The sequence below is a fragment of the Lactuca sativa genome, chromosome 8, assembly GCF_002870075.4.
Source record: "Lactuca sativa cultivar Salinas chromosome 8, Lsat_Salinas_v11, whole genome shotgun sequence".
NCBI classification, from domain to species: domain Eukaryota; kingdom Viridiplantae; phylum Streptophyta; class Magnoliopsida; order Asterales; family Asteraceae; genus Lactuca; species Lactuca sativa.
Window position 1 is genome coordinate 183,551,333 of NC_056630.2, and position 15,813 is coordinate 183,567,145.

At 42.9% G+C, this 15,813-nt stretch overlaps 1 protein-coding gene across 1 annotated transcript; it reads right to left on the bottom strand.

Annotated features, from left to right (window-relative positions):
• Positions 1-11,347: 11,347 nt before the first annotated feature.
• On the bottom strand, positions 11,348-14,146 carry LOC122195630 (cytochrome c oxidase subunit 3). The gene is made up of 2 exons (XM_052766617.1): positions 13,898-14,146; positions 11,348-12,040 (listed from the first exon to the last, which is right to left on the bottom strand). Exons 1-2 carry the CDS (start codon positions 14,144-14,146, stop codon positions 11,441-11,443), a joined length of 849 nt encoding a protein of 282 aa, XP_052622577.1. The 3' UTR covers positions 11,348-11,440.
• Between the last annotated feature and the right edge of the window lie 1,667 nt (positions 14,147-15,813).

A 15,813-nucleotide genomic window follows, 5' to 3' on the forward strand; every position in this document is an offset into this window, starting at 1 on the left:
ATCCCATTCATCATTTTTGATCTACATTAGCCAAAGCCCCATCCTCGGAATCCTAAAAAAAAGAGAGGGAATAGAATCACTTTCTTTTAGTGACACATCTAATCAGACTGAATAGGATTTTAAGAGATGTCACGATCATTCACATCCATTTCAGTAGGCAGGAAGGGCACGGAAGCTACCGTTTCTAGAATGTGAGCAAGCTAGCTTGCTGACTCTCCTAGTGGTTTGGCGGCAAGGAAAGGGGCATTCGGGAAGCGACTAGTCGCTTCTGGCGAAGCTTCTAGAAGGTCGACCACTCGCCTTAAATGTTCGGTCTTTCATTTCAATAAGTAGTCAGCTGCAGGATAAGAGGCCTCGTAGTCAGACTTCACATTGATTGAAGCAGCTGTTGGAGAGAAGGCATCAGTCAGACCTACAATTACTGGGTAGTATGCAGCGGCTAGAGACTCTCCTAGTAGCGAAGGAAACGGGCATTCGGGAAGCGACTAGTCGCTTCTGGCGAAGCTTCTAGAAGGCCGACCACTACATAGAGAGATCCATACTGGTCATAAGCGATAGCGAAGCCTAGAGAGGCGCAGGGCAGGATCCAAGAGCTTAGAAAGTGTCAGGAAAGGAGCAGAGAACTCTAGCCCGTTGAAAGCTTTGAACATTCGCTTTTCTCGGGTTCCTAGCCCAAAGGTTCTAGGGTTCGAGAGAGAAATTCCTACTATAAGGAAGGGAAGAAGGTAATCCAGTTAGTAGAATGCTGCTTTCTATCGGTTGTTCACATTCAAGCATGAGTTAGTTCAGAGTCGGCAAGGGGAATCAGAGAAAGGGCAGTTTAGTCATCAATCATGACCATGGGAACATTTGTTCGCTTTATAGGTACCCCCGAATCTACTAGTCATCGCCTTTGAGCTGGGAAAAGCATTTACCTGGAGTCGGCTATTCCTGATTCAGCAAAGGAAAGAAGCCTTGATCCCAAGACTAGCTGTGTCTTTTTCGACTAGTGAGTTGTTGCCTAGCCTTGGTCACTGAAAGACCTTTCGAGTCGAACTATAGTGGATAAAATAGCTGCTTATTCTTCTTAAACGGATCCATCTTCTTTCACTCCTAAATCAAGAAAAAAGCTTTTGTCGGCTCTAAGGCTGAGGAAAGCTGTTGACCAAAACCTAGCGTTCGCACCCCTTTCGAAGCGGAATAAAGGGAAAAGTGAGTTGCAAGTCGAGAAAGAGAGAGAGAACTGCCTAAAAGGAGAAGTAAAAAAAGGAGTCCTCGTAAAGCCTAAGGTAAGGAAGGCTGTTGGGTAGCCCCTTTCTTATTCTTACCTTGCCTTTGGTATATACTCGTTTCTACTTACCTTAGGCTTTACCCAACCGCCTTTCCTTCTGGTGTCGACTTGAGCTCTTCTTTTTCATTGGAACCTAAGGTAAGGAACGCTAGAGTTTAATTCGACACCAGATAGAAATAACTATCGCCGTCTCCTTCGCCCTTTTATTACTCACGAGGTTCCAATGAAGAAGAAGAGCTCAAGTTATTTGTATCTGGTACCTTAGGCTTTACGAGGTTCCAATGAAGAAGAAGAGCTCAAGTTATTTCTATCTGGTGCCTAAGGTAAGGAAGGTTGTTGGGGGTGACAAAGCTTCGCTTCTGGAGAAGCTTCTGGTGCCTAAGGTAAGGAAGGTTGTAGGGTAAAACTAGCGTTCACACCCCTTTCGAAGCGGAATAAAGGGAAAAGTGAGTTGCAAGTCGAGAAAGAGAGAGAGAACTTTTAATAGCTGCCTAGCCCGTGGGAAACAGAAGGTTAGGTTAGGAAGGGAGAAAGGATATTTACCAAGACTACTGAAATAGCACAGATTCGGCTTGGGAGTTCTCACTCGAGCTACTAATCTGCTCTTCTCCTACTCATAAGAACCAGAACAGGCACTCGTAATCGTCCCTAACCTCTGTCTCTAACCTATTCCTTTTCCTATGTCCTTTTACCCTTTGAACAGCAAGCCGGAACTGGATGACATTTCAATAGAGAAAGCTATCAATGGTCACATTGAGACGGGAACAAATGGGAAGTTCGCCCTCCAGTTCTATTCCTTTGGATGAGACGGCGGTGAGCAATCGATAGAGGGCAAGGGATGCTAGCGCTCTTCTACTCATATTCCTTGCTTCAGTTGGTTCAGAAGCAGAAACTCTCCTGCATGGCCATGGTTTTGTCCAAACTCTTGATTCTTTTCAAGTCATCATATCAAACAAAAAGGGGTTCTCTTAACTTAGATGGACGAATGGTAATAATCAAGAACATGGGCGCCCATGCTTTATCCTGAGAAAACATTTCTCAATATATGTTGAGTTCAAATTCATCATGTGAAGAGGGAACGGACTCATTTAGCTGACCGTCAAGCTAACTTGGGTGTTAGGCTGCAGTCTTGTAGTCAGTGGACGGGAGGTCTTCCATTCCAAAAGAGATTGTAATTTCACTCTTTCCCCCACTTCTCATCTCTCTGTGGGACTTGTTCCCTCTTCAACTCAGCGCTTTATAGATAGGCATTTTTATTGAGAATGTAAAGATCCCACCTTACCTTAAAAAAAAGTAGCCGAGCCGAAGGAGCTGTCACAAATAGAATTTGAATACCACGGGGAAAAGCTAGCTGGATAAACAAGACAGGGATCACCCGCTCGGCACCTTGGGGAGGAGACAAAAGACTTTAATGTAACAATGGAAACTCATATTCTAAAGCTTTTTCGATATATGAACAAGATTACTATGGAAGAGTTGGTGAACATTGTTCTAACTCATAGCTCTAAGATGACTAGCATGAATGAGCCAGCTTCAACACCACCTAGACTCTTAATCATAGACAGACTCGCGACCTCAACATAAAAGGATGAGCCTGGTCTGTCTATTTGTACGCATTGGCTTAATTCACTCCTAACCTCCCATAAAGAACACATAATGAAAACAACCTGCCTGGTAAGGCTATACAAGGGGAAGGGCTTTGATAAGAAAGAGTTTGGGGGTGTCCCGCTTAGTTAACAAACATCGAGTTTAAATTAAAGTCGAGGCAGCATGGATACGAGACTCTTTAAGTGAAGTTTGGAAAAATTATGGTTTTGTATCTTCATATTTCAAAATGGGAGAATCACCAAGGCCTTTCAGGGATTCGGCGCCCCCCCCCCCCCCCCCCAAGCTAGACGCTTCACCTACCTGGCCCCAGATAGAATGAGTTTTCCTAGCCCTAGTCTTACTAAGAGGTTGAATTGCTCTATAGGATAGTAGGCGAATAAATCGCATTAGTGCGATTTGGCTCGCTGAATCGCCCAGCAAACAAATAACCTACTTGCTTTCTTAAAAAAAAAAAAGCAGACCCGCGTGAATCGCGTCTTCGATCTTGCATATAAATAAATGAAAAAAATCTTTATTTATTTATCAACCGGGTCAACTGACGCCAGCATCACCACTACGAAAACTCAATTTCCTTAGTCCTTTTTCTGTGAAACAAAACCAAGCCTTTTCCGCCTTCCATCTTGCGTTTCCCTGCTTGAGACTCTTTTTCTTAGCCTAGTCATGAACCACCTGGTTGGAGCCATGGTCTACCTAGCAGTGCTTCATATCCTCCTTGCTCTTTGTCTAAGATTGGACTAAAGGTACCAAAGAAGGCAGACTTTTTTCTTGTTTTTCTTTTGTCTAAGAAGCCTGCAGGTTGTATGCCAGCCATACGTAGATGGAACTGTGATGGCCATAATGCTTAGCTATTGCCGATCCCCAAGACGCCTTTGGTTGAATGTTCACACCTGATCCACCGTCTGCACTTCCTACATTCACTCCCGGAAATTGAAACAGGAAAACAGGAATTGTAACCTCCCGGTCTGTTGTAGTCAGCCTCACGGTGTGCCTGACTGGCGAGTCTGCCGTCTCCACGACTTTCCCTTTTTCGGGATGCTCCTCAAGCCTGTGAGTGCCGATCTTCGCTTGGGCCGGCTCCGAGGCTCTACCCTGGCTTTTCATTGGTTTCTCCCAGGGGCCTTTATCGTATCGCGCGCATCTTCCAGCAATCGGGGGAGGCCCCGAGTACATAGACGGGGCAGTCCTGGGGATGAAAGTACATTCCCTCGTGTTCTGGAACTCCTTTTCTTCGATTGAACAAAGAAGGTTCAATCTTGTGAAATCGTAGCGTAGGCGAAACCTGGCATCCCGCCCAGAGTTTTACCTTCTCTGGTCCTGGAAGGAAACCCTACTTTCCTTCCTTCCTTCCCTCAGCAGCTACAAGATCTAGCCTGATCAGATCTATATATCTTGTTAATGTCATAGTTATATTCCAGATCAGCCAAATTCTGCCGTTCCCGACTTCATTCTCCACAGTAATGGCTTTACTACAATCCTTTTTCAAGCATCTGGTAATTCTGGCCGCCTTTCCACTCCTCACTTTGCTTTCCACCAAGCCAATAAAATCTGCCTCTTGTGCTCTAAAAGGCCTCTCTATGCTTCTCGACTTTACCGATCTTTCTGACATTCCATATAAGGACCTTAATGTGGAACTATTGTTGTTTTTACATTCCCTTCGCACCTTAGCGCTGCCTCTGGTTTTTAGTCTTGTGCAGCCCTTATTTGTCTTTTGTTCTTTGGCCTTGACTTTCCCCATCCCCCCTCTTTCTTAGAATTCAACATCTCTTATATGTTCTTCATTTTATTCGCCCACTCTTCATTCAGGGTGGTTAGAACCAGGGGAGGATCTTCCACCTTTAAGGTCATAGCACCAGCACCTGAACGCTTACTCTTACTGCTCTTCTCAGGTTCACCTCTTTTATTAGGATTGGCTGCCTTGAGGTTTGGTCAGACCAAGCCAACTGGTGATTTCCAACAAGTCTTTCCTAATTTTTAGAGCAAGAAGCGGAACTACAGGGATGAAATGAAAAGTGTTTCTTACGATTACGCCCAACAGCCCACTTGAGCAATTTTCCGTTCTCCCATTGATTCCTATGAAGATAGGAAACTTGTATTTCTCATTCACAAATTCATCTTTGTTTATGCTGCTAACTCTCAGTTTGGTCCTACTTCTGATTCATTTTGTTACAAAAAAAGGAGGAGGAAACTTAGTACCAGATGCTTGGCAATCCTTGGTAGAGCTTATTTATCATTTCGTGCTTAACCTGGTAAACGAACAAATAGGGGGTCTTTCCGGAAATGTTAAACAAAAGTTTTTCCCTTGCATCTTGGTCACTTTTACTTTTTTGTTATTTTGTAATCTTCAGGGTATGATACCTTATAGCTTCACAGTTACAATTCATTTTCTCATTACTTTAGGTCTCTCATTTTCCATTTTTATTGGCATTACTATAGTAGGATTTCAAAGAAATGGGCTTCATTTTTTAAGAAGGAGAATAAGAGCTTAACGCAGCTCGACCCTCGGGAACAGATTCATAGGACTGATATCTCAGCTCATATCGGCCGTTTTAAGCCAACTAATCGGCCAAGAGCGTTTCTTATGAATTGGCACTGGACTGACATCTGGAAAGCTTATGACATGGTGAGATGGTGATCTAAAGTTGAGCAACAGCAACTTTCCTTCTAAGTTGATTGTATCTTCACATGCCTGATAACTACAAAGAAAGAAAGTACTCTAACTAATGGTCTTCTTGAGAGGGTTCCTGAGATTGGAGTGGGTCTATTAGCAATGGGACAGACCAGTTAGAAGAATTCTTATGAGGCTCAAAGATCTTGAAAAAAGAAAAGAACGAGTGAGGACGTGTCCAATCTGAACCAAGCTCAAAGCTAAAAAAGAATAAGGAAACACACTCTTTGTCGGAACAAGGAAGAACTGTTGATGTCAAACTAGCTTTTCCGCTCTTTCCCTCTCTTCTTTAGGGATTAGGGTGGTGTGCTCTTCTGAGTGGGTGTGTGTTGTGCCAGAAGGCATGCGTATAGTATAGAAAGATTCTCATCCAAGGACACCGGAATAAGGGTTTAATGACCTAAGTCTGGCTGCTAGAGATGAATCGATGTACTTACCTTACCAGCCTCATACATCTTCCCTGGTCCCTGCTCATTGCAAGGAGGAACAAAGGACTTTTGATGCTGTCCCAGAGCCGGCTTGGAGGGATCCCGATATCGATATGCTGCCGGAATATACAGATAAAATATGGATCGGATCATGGCCCGGATACACTCGTCCCTTCTTTCTCCATCTAGATGCCCAGAGAGGATGAAACAAAAAAGGTTGAGATTCGATGTTCATTGTCTCGGTTCGGCTCAGACTGGTCTGACTTCGGGGTTAGGAGAGATCACAGTGCTCATTCTATCGATACTGGGAAAGAAAAAAAAAAGAATGTTTACACTCAATTTTCATTACGAAGATGTATCACGTCAGGATCCGTTGCTCAAACTGAATCACCCCAACGTTATGGAAGTTCCTGGATCGTGTAAAATAAGAGTAGTACCAAAGGCAACACCCTCTGATTTCATAATAAAAAATGGAAAATTGGCTATGGAGATTCCGTGCGGTCAGAAATTAATACAGACACAAAGGGCTTCGACAGGAACATACCACCTTTTCTTTTAGACGATTGAGAAGTGAAGTTGAAGTCTCGAAGAAATTCGGGGAAGAAGTTTAAGAAGGTTCGGGAGCTACCCCGGTAGTAATAGGAGTTGTCGCAGAAACCATATCCTCTGAGAACGTTATAAGAGAAAGACGGCAAAACAATGCTCACACACCCATTTCACGCTTCAAGAACCAAGAAAGACTCAAACAAACTCACTCTCGCTTAATCCGCATATCTGGAACTCTTTGATTTGAACTACTCCGAATCCGGCGATGAACTCACATTTCGCCCCTGGGGGGACTCTTGCTTCTGTCTTCCTCTTTCTGGCATCTGGTTGAAATTCTCTCGATCGATCAGTTTCTTCTACTCTATGCCTACTAAAAGCTTAACCATGCCCTACCACCAAGAACAGATTCTCGCCATCTATTTAGAGGAAGAACTCATTCTTCAACAAAAGAAATCGCTGCTCCTAGTCCAACAGTTCGCTCCGCACCTTAAGAGAAAGAGTTCCGAAATACTACTCTATTATGATACTGGGGGAACATCACTACTTTGAGAGTTAGGCCTTTATTCTGCTATGCCTGGTCATGAGTATACTGCTTTCCTTAAACCTATGTAGTGAGTCGTGTAGGTGGCGTGTTGAAATTAGGACCATACATTGGGCGACTTTTCTCCTCATCGCTAGCCTGTTTCCAAGAGGGGGAAGAGAAGGTCTTGCAAGTTGGAGAGCATATGAGATTTATCCATCGCAGCATTGCATCTATCGACTGAACAAAGTAACTTTCGAAGTGGACTGGGAAGGAATGTGAATAGGTATTTCAATTGTTGGACTAAATGAATAGGCAAGGAAGGCAAGGCACTTGACTGAAAGGTCCTACCCGACTCATTCTTAGGACAGGCTTAGCTCTAGCTATCTAAAATGAAGAAATTGTACAAGGGAGAAATCCTATTTCACAAAGTAACTTCTCAAAGGTCGAAGGCGTAGTATCGATTGCTTGTGTTGGACTACCTTTATAGGATAGATCTGATATACTGTTAGGTTTTGGTTGGACTGCTTTGTACGAAATTCACTGAGATTGACTTTAGATATCGCATTTCCGGTATAGCATTTACTATTCGAGATTTCCGGTATGTAATTGACTCGTATATAAAGAAAGAAAGTCTTTCAATTCCTAGTTCGATATTCTAGATATTCCATTAGAATGACTGATGTTGGACTAGCTGACTCCCTAAGCTTTGTCGTGTTGCATTAGAAAGTGGGGAATTCCATCGTATTTGGTATGCAAATTTCAAGCTGCTACTGCTCCGATAGCTGCTTTAGAGGTTGCTTAGCCGGTATCTGACTGAACTAGCTGGTTTAGATTTCATTAGTTGAAAATCTCGCACTATTTACACTATTTCAACAAAGACTGTGTAAAATGGATATGGTATAAGGGAAGGATTGACCTGTTAGTTGACTTCTCAATTGAGAAAAGACTGGAATGAAACTGACAATGCTCTCTTCGGTTTTCATCCGGTTGGCAAACCTATCTTCGGTCCTAGCTGAGTTCTGTCTTAGCTTTATGGAAAAGGGATAGGCTTAGCCTATTGAATGGGGAGAGCTAGGATGCATTCACCATCGAATAACGGGGTAAAAGGCTACTTTCAGATCTCTTTCCCTGTAGTCGTACTATGACTTTCTGAGGGATTGAACTCTAGTCGTACTATTTGATATCATCTAGCAAAGAAGTCAGCTATGGGCAAGACTTGGGGCGGGCCACCAAAGCGGGTTTAGCCGGTTAGAGCTCAAGAGAATCGCTTCACGCCTTGCTTGCAAGAGCTAGACAACAAAACCATTCCTAGCAACCATTGCTTTCGAAAGAGCAACCATTTCAGGGAACATGTGCTTGAGAATTTTCTATAGTGAAAGCCTTTTTTCCAGGCAAAGACCCCACTCATAGGGTGAAGGCATCCATCACTGGAGAATAGCTCCTAGCCTTATTCTAAGAAGGCACATGCCATCAAACGAAAGGAAGGGCCCAAACCATTAGGGAGCATATGTTTCCAATAGCAAGAGTCAGTCCAAGTAGCGGAACACGTTACCCATTTCAACTTGGGAAGTTTCCAAACTCAAATTCGAAATGAGATCTTCCATCTTGATTAGCATGGTAGGTAGGCATGAAAGATGACGCAAAGAATGTTCCGCATCTCCCTGGCTAGAAGCTTTCAAGACAGGCAAAGGTAAGGGGAAAAACAGTGAAGAATGACTTTGCTAGGAGTACATTGTTTGCCCCTCTCCACACCAGAATAAATAGAGTTTTCTGAAAAAACCTGCTAGTAGAGGAAGAGCCAAGTATGCAGGTAACCAAGTTTCTTGCTTGGAAATTTCCTTCCGTTCAAATAAAAAAAATAGGGATGGTGCTTCTAAGAGGAACAAAGACTTGCATGGTGCTGCCATGGGACATTCGTCGGGGTGCTGGTGGCCTTCCCCGAGATTGTTCAGGAACATCTTGATGTGGGTATACCTGAAAAATTCCTCAACCTTCGCCCATAAATGAAAGAACTTAAAGGGTATATTGACCTTTCTAAACTAAATGCTAGATCTAACAACACAAGGGCAATGATCAGAAATGCCTCTAGGCAAAAATGCCGCTTCAGTAATAGCCTATCTTTTCTTTCCCCGGACCGATGACTCGCTTGTTCAGTACTGCTAACTCTTATTGGAGGATTCCGTCCCCTCAGGACTACCAGTAGCTTCGGTTGTTGAATCTCGTGCATGTTAGGTTGTGGTTGTATTGGCTGCAAGCGGAACGTAGGCGCTTTAGGGACACCGGGATCATGCCCGACGCAAGACTTCCTTTTTTTATGCAGGTTAAAAAGGCGTGGAACTCCTGCTGGAAGACTCGGCTGGTTTTTCCACCGAAAGTCAAGAAGATAAAGTGTAAAATGTAAATCACTACGTGTTGGATTCCCCTATAGTGCCAGACTCTTGTTATTCATTACAGAATACTAGCTTCTATCGCTCCTTGCTCGCGGAGCAGCATACCAGAAAAAAAGAGGTCCCCCGGCAACTTAGGGGATAATACCTAGTATAGCTATTATCAGGGATAGTGAACATGATAGAGAGTGAGTGCCAAAAGGCATTTTATGAAACTATTCTTTAGTCGCAAGGTTCTTGAACTCAGGCTTAGGCTTAATTTTATCCCGGAACTCTATCTGTTTAGAGAAAGAAAACCTAGTCTGTTCCTCTCCAGCGGAGAATGCCTTATTTGATTGCTTTTATATCCCTACTAGTTTCCCTCTGCTATATGAATCAATATAGGAGAAGTTGAACAAGCAAGGTAGGGAATGACTGGCACTACCGATCAAGTCTTTCAAGCTAGATTCCCTATTATAGTAAGTTCTTCTCCCGCGGGAATGGCTCTAGCATTGAAAGCTCGAGAGCTAATTCATTAGAGACGTGGCAGACGCAGAAGTAGTCGGAATTGGTGCTGTGGAAGTCTTTGGGATAGGCGTATCCGTAGGGGCCACTATATAGTAGGCAAGAAGTAGGCACATGATAGCTCCTATTGATTTAATCAATCGTACGAGTGCTAGTGTTCAGGTTAGGCCCAAGTCCTTATGCTTAAACTTCAAGTGATGCACGGGAGTCAAGCAGTTATGGGAAAAGCGGATTCCATATCTTTATTACGAGTTTTATGTGGCAGTGAAAGTATAGTCATCCGCAACAAGAGAGAGACACAGCGCGGTCGAGTGCCCAACTCTTTCATTCTTCGTGGTTGAGTCATCAGTGATCGTAAGAGAAGTGGCCTAGTTTATCGGATATCGGATTCCGTGCCTTTACCACTTAGCTTTGAAGTTGAATGCCAAATAAATAGGATAAGGCCTGGGCCAAGACGCCTTAAGTCATCGGGTGAAGCACCTGCAGATAGGGCACCTCTTTCTCCTTTTCTTTGCCGAGAAGTAAGTAAAGATAGATTCCCTTAACTATGGTTCACCTTAAGCTTTCAAGCTCAACCTAGTTGTTCGGATATAAGACTTTCAGTCAAGAAGCAATCCTTCTACCTCTTCTACTATGTGAACGAAGACTGTGTCAAGTGAAGTTTCAACTAGGAATTCGTTAGCTCACCTCAGCCAAATCATCGGAACTTTCACAATAAGGTACAGAAGTTTCTTCGGCAGTAGCCGCAGTTTATCCAATAGAAAATGTCGTTGTAGCTGTAGTCGCAGTAGGGGAAAGTTAATCATACCTAGTTCAGTCTCCAGGTTCAATAGATGCCATGCCTCTTTATTCCTAGTTAAAGCGGGAAAACAAGGTCTATCACTCCAAGTGAGCTTGCCCTGGCATCTCTGTCAAGTGAATTCAAAACAATTAGAAAAAAGTCCGTCTGAGAATGTAGTAAGAAGGTATCTATACCAGGCATCTCCGCGAAAGTCTAATTATCAAGTAGTTCAAACAAGAGAGGCAAGCGCCTTATATATAGGGCACTAGCGCTTCGCCCACCACACCACACTTCCTCGATCTCACCATAAGATCTGTCTTTGATGCCCCCGAATCAATAGGCCCCACCGCCGCTTGAGGATAAAAAGAATAACATGAATAGACAGTGGACGTCTTTGCGTGCTTTGCTTAATCTGGTTTGGTTGAGAAGTAAGGTAGGACAGAGCCGCCGTTTGAGCCCTAAACTATAGAGGTCGTTTCAGTGGGTGTCCAGTGAATAGAAAAATACCTTTACCCGGAACAGACCACCTTTTCTTCTAGACGATTGAGAAGTGAAGTTGAAGTCTCGAAGAAATCCGGGGAAGAAGTTTAAGAAGGTTATTTTAATAGTACTGGATACTTTTTTTTATATGATAATCAAAGGGAGTGGGAAAGCTGCAGTAATTCTTTGGAAAAGCCCGCTTCTCTTTGTCTTCGAGCTTGAATTCTTCAATCCACTGATTTGTTCCTTCATATACCTCCCCACCAATAGATAGAGACAAATGGGAATAACCGAACCACGTCTACAAAATGCCAGTACCATGCAGCTGCTTCAAAGCCAACGTGATGCTCCTTGGTCAGATGACCAAGATATTGGCGAATACCACATATGATCGAGAAAAGAGTACCTATAATCACATGAAAACCATGAAAGCCAGTTGCTAAGAAAAAGGTAGAACCATAAATACTATCCGAAATTGTGGGGGACGCTTGATAATATTCCATTCCTTGAAAGGCGGTGAATACTAGAGCCAGTGAAACGGTAGCTACTAAAGCGTAAACTGCTCGTTTTTCCTTCCCCGCGAGTATAGCATGATGAGCCCAAGTTACGGCAGCTCCGGATGAAAGGGGAATAAGAGTATTAAGAAAAGGGATTACCCGAGGATCTAAAACCGCAATCCCTTTTGGGGGCCAAATACCTCCGATCTCTACCGTAGGTGCCAAAGAAGAATGAGAAGGGCCTGGAAGGTGTGGCAGCTCTTCTTGGACTAGGAGGGGAAGGGATGGTTGTATGGCATCTATGAAATCATTGACAACATTTCTCCTTCGATATTGCGAAGGCAAGACGCTCTATTGGCTTAGGTTTAGTTGGTACAAAATCAAGTTCAAAATGGATAGGAGAAATTTGATTGACTGATGGTACAATGTACTTTTGTACAAAGTCACTTCTCAATTCGTATTTAGTATACGAAAGTGCGGAAGGCAATCCCTTCTATCTGACTTTGGCTTCTCAATTGCATATACCAAAAGACTGTGCCAAAAGAATTGCTACCTTTCTGTTTGATATTGAATTGACCTAGACATCGAGATTTCATATACCAAAAGAATTGTACATCGCTAGGAAGACTGGTCGTTCTTCCCCTTTCAGTCTATTAATAGCTCTAGGCAACTACCTAACGGACTAAGAAGAAGCCCAAAGAAAGAGTCTTCTTACAAAGCATATTTTCAAGTAGGGATTGATAGGTAGAGGGCTCAAAGCGGGACAGAAGGGCTTACAAGGCCCTGGGCTAAAAAAAGTCAACAAATTCTTTAAGCCAATCCCTTGCTGCTAGCTAATGGCAGCCCCTTTATCGCTCCTTCCTAGGAACTCAGTAACGCGGCTAGTAAGTCAGCAGGTATTGAGGCAGGCGGATCTTTTTTTAAGTCGGTAAGGCAAGGAAGGCAGGTTTCAGAGCTCGACGGACGAAGACTTCCAACGCATATAGGTGACTAACCGCCTGTTCTCTCGGAAAGTAGAATCGCAGATTAAGCCTGCTCCAGCCCCAGCTTCTATTCAACTGTGTCTTTAATGGTGCGGTTGTGTTTTTGCTGCGTAGTAGAAGGGTTGGGTTCTCTGGGGTTCAACAATGCGTCGGGCTGCTCGAAGGACATAAGAGCTTTAACCAGTAGGATGAGTCGGCACTTGCTCTTTTGACTTAGGTAGTTGCTGTTAGTCCTTTAAAGCCTATGTTCATTTCTATAGTAAGCTGCTACAACCATTGATTAAAGAGAAGGGCCATAAGGAGTGTAGCGAAGTGATTCTCCTAAGAGTGAAAGTGGAATGGGTAGAAGCCTTCTAAAGTAAAGTCAAGTAAACACCCGCTCTAAAGCACTACTTGTCCTATATCGGGGTTTGAGTCTCCCTCCTAAGGCTTACTCCTAGCGACGGTTGTAGCAGCTTACTATATAAATTCATATAGGCAACAGCAACTACTAAGAAATGCTAGGGAAAAAGCCGACTGATTTCTTAAAATAAGGGGCATCAACTTTCATTTTTGCTTAGTAAACTTGGCCTCAGGGACCGTTTTTCAACTGTCTGAAAGATCTCCGTTTTGATCCTCTGTCTCAGTCGACTAGCTTTTATGAGAGATCTAAAATCTCTGAAATCTCCCCTCTGTCTCAGAGGACTAGCTTTTTTGAGAGATCTAAAAAAATATCCAAAACCTCCTCGGTAGAGGCCTGATTCTATTCCTTGGACTAGCTAATGAGTTAGTTTAACAACCTTCGGTAACTCCTAATTAGCTACATAACAAGAGAAAGATTCTGAACCAATCTTTGAATCAGGCTATCGCCTGCCTAAAAGAAGGGTCTCACTGGAGAAGCTTTACTGAAGGGTCCTAAGAGCAAGGTGCTTAGTCGCTCTCCCTTTTCTAACTGAACACCAACCCAATCTAGCATTCGAAACTGGCTAAGAGCTTTAAGCAAACAGGCATACTAACTCGCTAGCCAGCAAGCCAGCAAAGCCCCTTACTCACGTCTTCATCAACGGCAGAGTATGTCGGGCAAAGAAAGGCGTCTCGCGGTCCTTCATGACACCAGAGTTGGATTAGACTTTGGACTTGATCAAACTCTGGCTCACCTGGAAAGTCATTTTTTTATTATTGGCCCAGGATAGAAGCAGATGTCCAATGGTGATGGGTTGTGTGTGCTCTATGCAGCACGTCTAACCTGTCCAATAGGAATTTGGGGCTTTATCAGCCCAATACCTTCCTGGCCATGGGAAAAGCATAACCATAGATTTCGTAGGACGATTTCCCTATCTCTTAAATTAAAGGGGGAATAACTACGTTTTTGTCGTAGTCGACCTTTCGGATTCAGTAAGATGGCCATTTTGTTCACTGTTTTTCCCCTTACCTTTGCCTGTCTTGAAAGCTTCTGGCCGGGGAGATGCGGAACATTCTTTGCCTCATCTTTCATGCCTACCTACCATGCTAATCAAGATGGAAGATCTCATTTCGAATTTGAGTTTGGAAACTTCCCTAGTTGAAATGGGTAACGTGTTCCGCTGCTTGGACTGACTCTTGCTATTGGAAACATATGCTCCCTAACGGTTTGGGCCCCACCACCACTGCGGATTGGACATATATAGAATCTTTCTTCTAAAAAAGTCTTATTATATATATATATATATATATATATATATATATATATATATATATATATATATATATATATATATATATAATTTTATATTCTTATTTATTTAAATAGCTGTAAGACCACAAAACGGGGTTAAAAAAAACCGAAAGCCCTTCTTTTAAGTTCCTCCTAGATACATGGCTTACATACCCGGCTCAACATTCTTGGAAAACAATCGAATCGAGGGTCCGGAGAAGAATTGGCCATTCAATCTTGTGAACTAATCGAGACCGAAATTGGTCTGGTGTAGCTAATGTGACTTTCTCGATCTATAGTTCTTCTTCTTTCTCTCTCTTGACCAATGCTTTGGCTTCCCTCACTCAAAAAATCAGCCGTTGTGACACAGGTGTCTCGAGGTAGGCCATGGATTGAATAGAGAAAGAAGGGCTAGAAGAGCATCCATAGGAAGAAGAGGACAGAAGAGTAGTGCATCCGTGTCTACTTACTCCGGTGGGATTCCAAGATGAAAAGGGATCAATCCAATTACAGCTGTCAGCTAGATAGACGAAACGAGGGCATATCCAGACGTTTCAGTGGTTTCCATTCGATGGTGACATTAACATCCTTTACCATCTTAGTAGAATCTTAACTCAACTCGGGAGAGGAAGAATCCACTCCCTGAGATTCTGGCGTAGCTATACTTGTTGTTAATAGATCTGTAAGAGTATTATTCCGATAGATAATTCTTCTATAGATTTCATTAATATCCGAGGTCACTAGTTTATCCTCATCTATATGATAGATTGGTCTCAACTCAGGAGGAAGAACTGGTAATAGACGCAAAACCATCCATTTTGGTTCTATATTTGTTCGAATAAAATGCTTAGCCAATTCCATGCGTCTAAGCAAAAAATCTTTTCTTCTTCCAACTTTTTGATCTTCCCATTCGTTCCCTGTGGGTTCCTCTTCCTCCAATTCTTTCCATTCTACCAATGAATAGTCTATAATAATTCGTAAATCTAGATTGGCTAAAAGTTGTCTGATAAAACCTCCCCCGGTAGACATCTCTCGATTTCGAAATGTATCGAAGCTCTGGGTAGTAAAAAAAATGGGGATCCTGTATTTCCAGGGTTGAATCTCATATTCTAATAAACCCCGTAATCGTAAAAAAGTAGGTTTTTTTATCTATGGGCCTAGCAAAATAAAAATTGGGATAGGATCTCCCCCCCTCAAAATCGGACGTGAAAGTTTCCTTTCATCCGGCTCAAGTAGGTATACCAAAAAAAGAAAAAGAAAGGAGTTCTCGCTTTCAAATTCTAGAAAACTCCTTTTTCTCCCTTTATAGATGTTAAGTTCAGACAACAATGGTCTTCCTCGTCCTTCTGAAAATGTTTTTCCCCTATCTGAAGATGATCTTCCATATGTTGATGAAGGTGAATGAATTTTTCCTTCTTCAAGAAATAATGGAACTCAAAATCATACTTCTCCAACTCTTCCTCCTCCTC

Coding starts and splice junctions, on each gene's coding strand:
- LOC122195630 (XM_052766617.1), bottom strand. CDS start 14,146: ATGAAAGATGAGGCAAAGAATGTTCCGCATCTCCCCGGCCAGAAGCTT. Junction 12,041..13,897: donor CCCAAATTCCTATTGGACAG/GTTAGACGTGCT, acceptor CTAAGCCAATAG/AGCGTCTTGCCTTCGCAATA.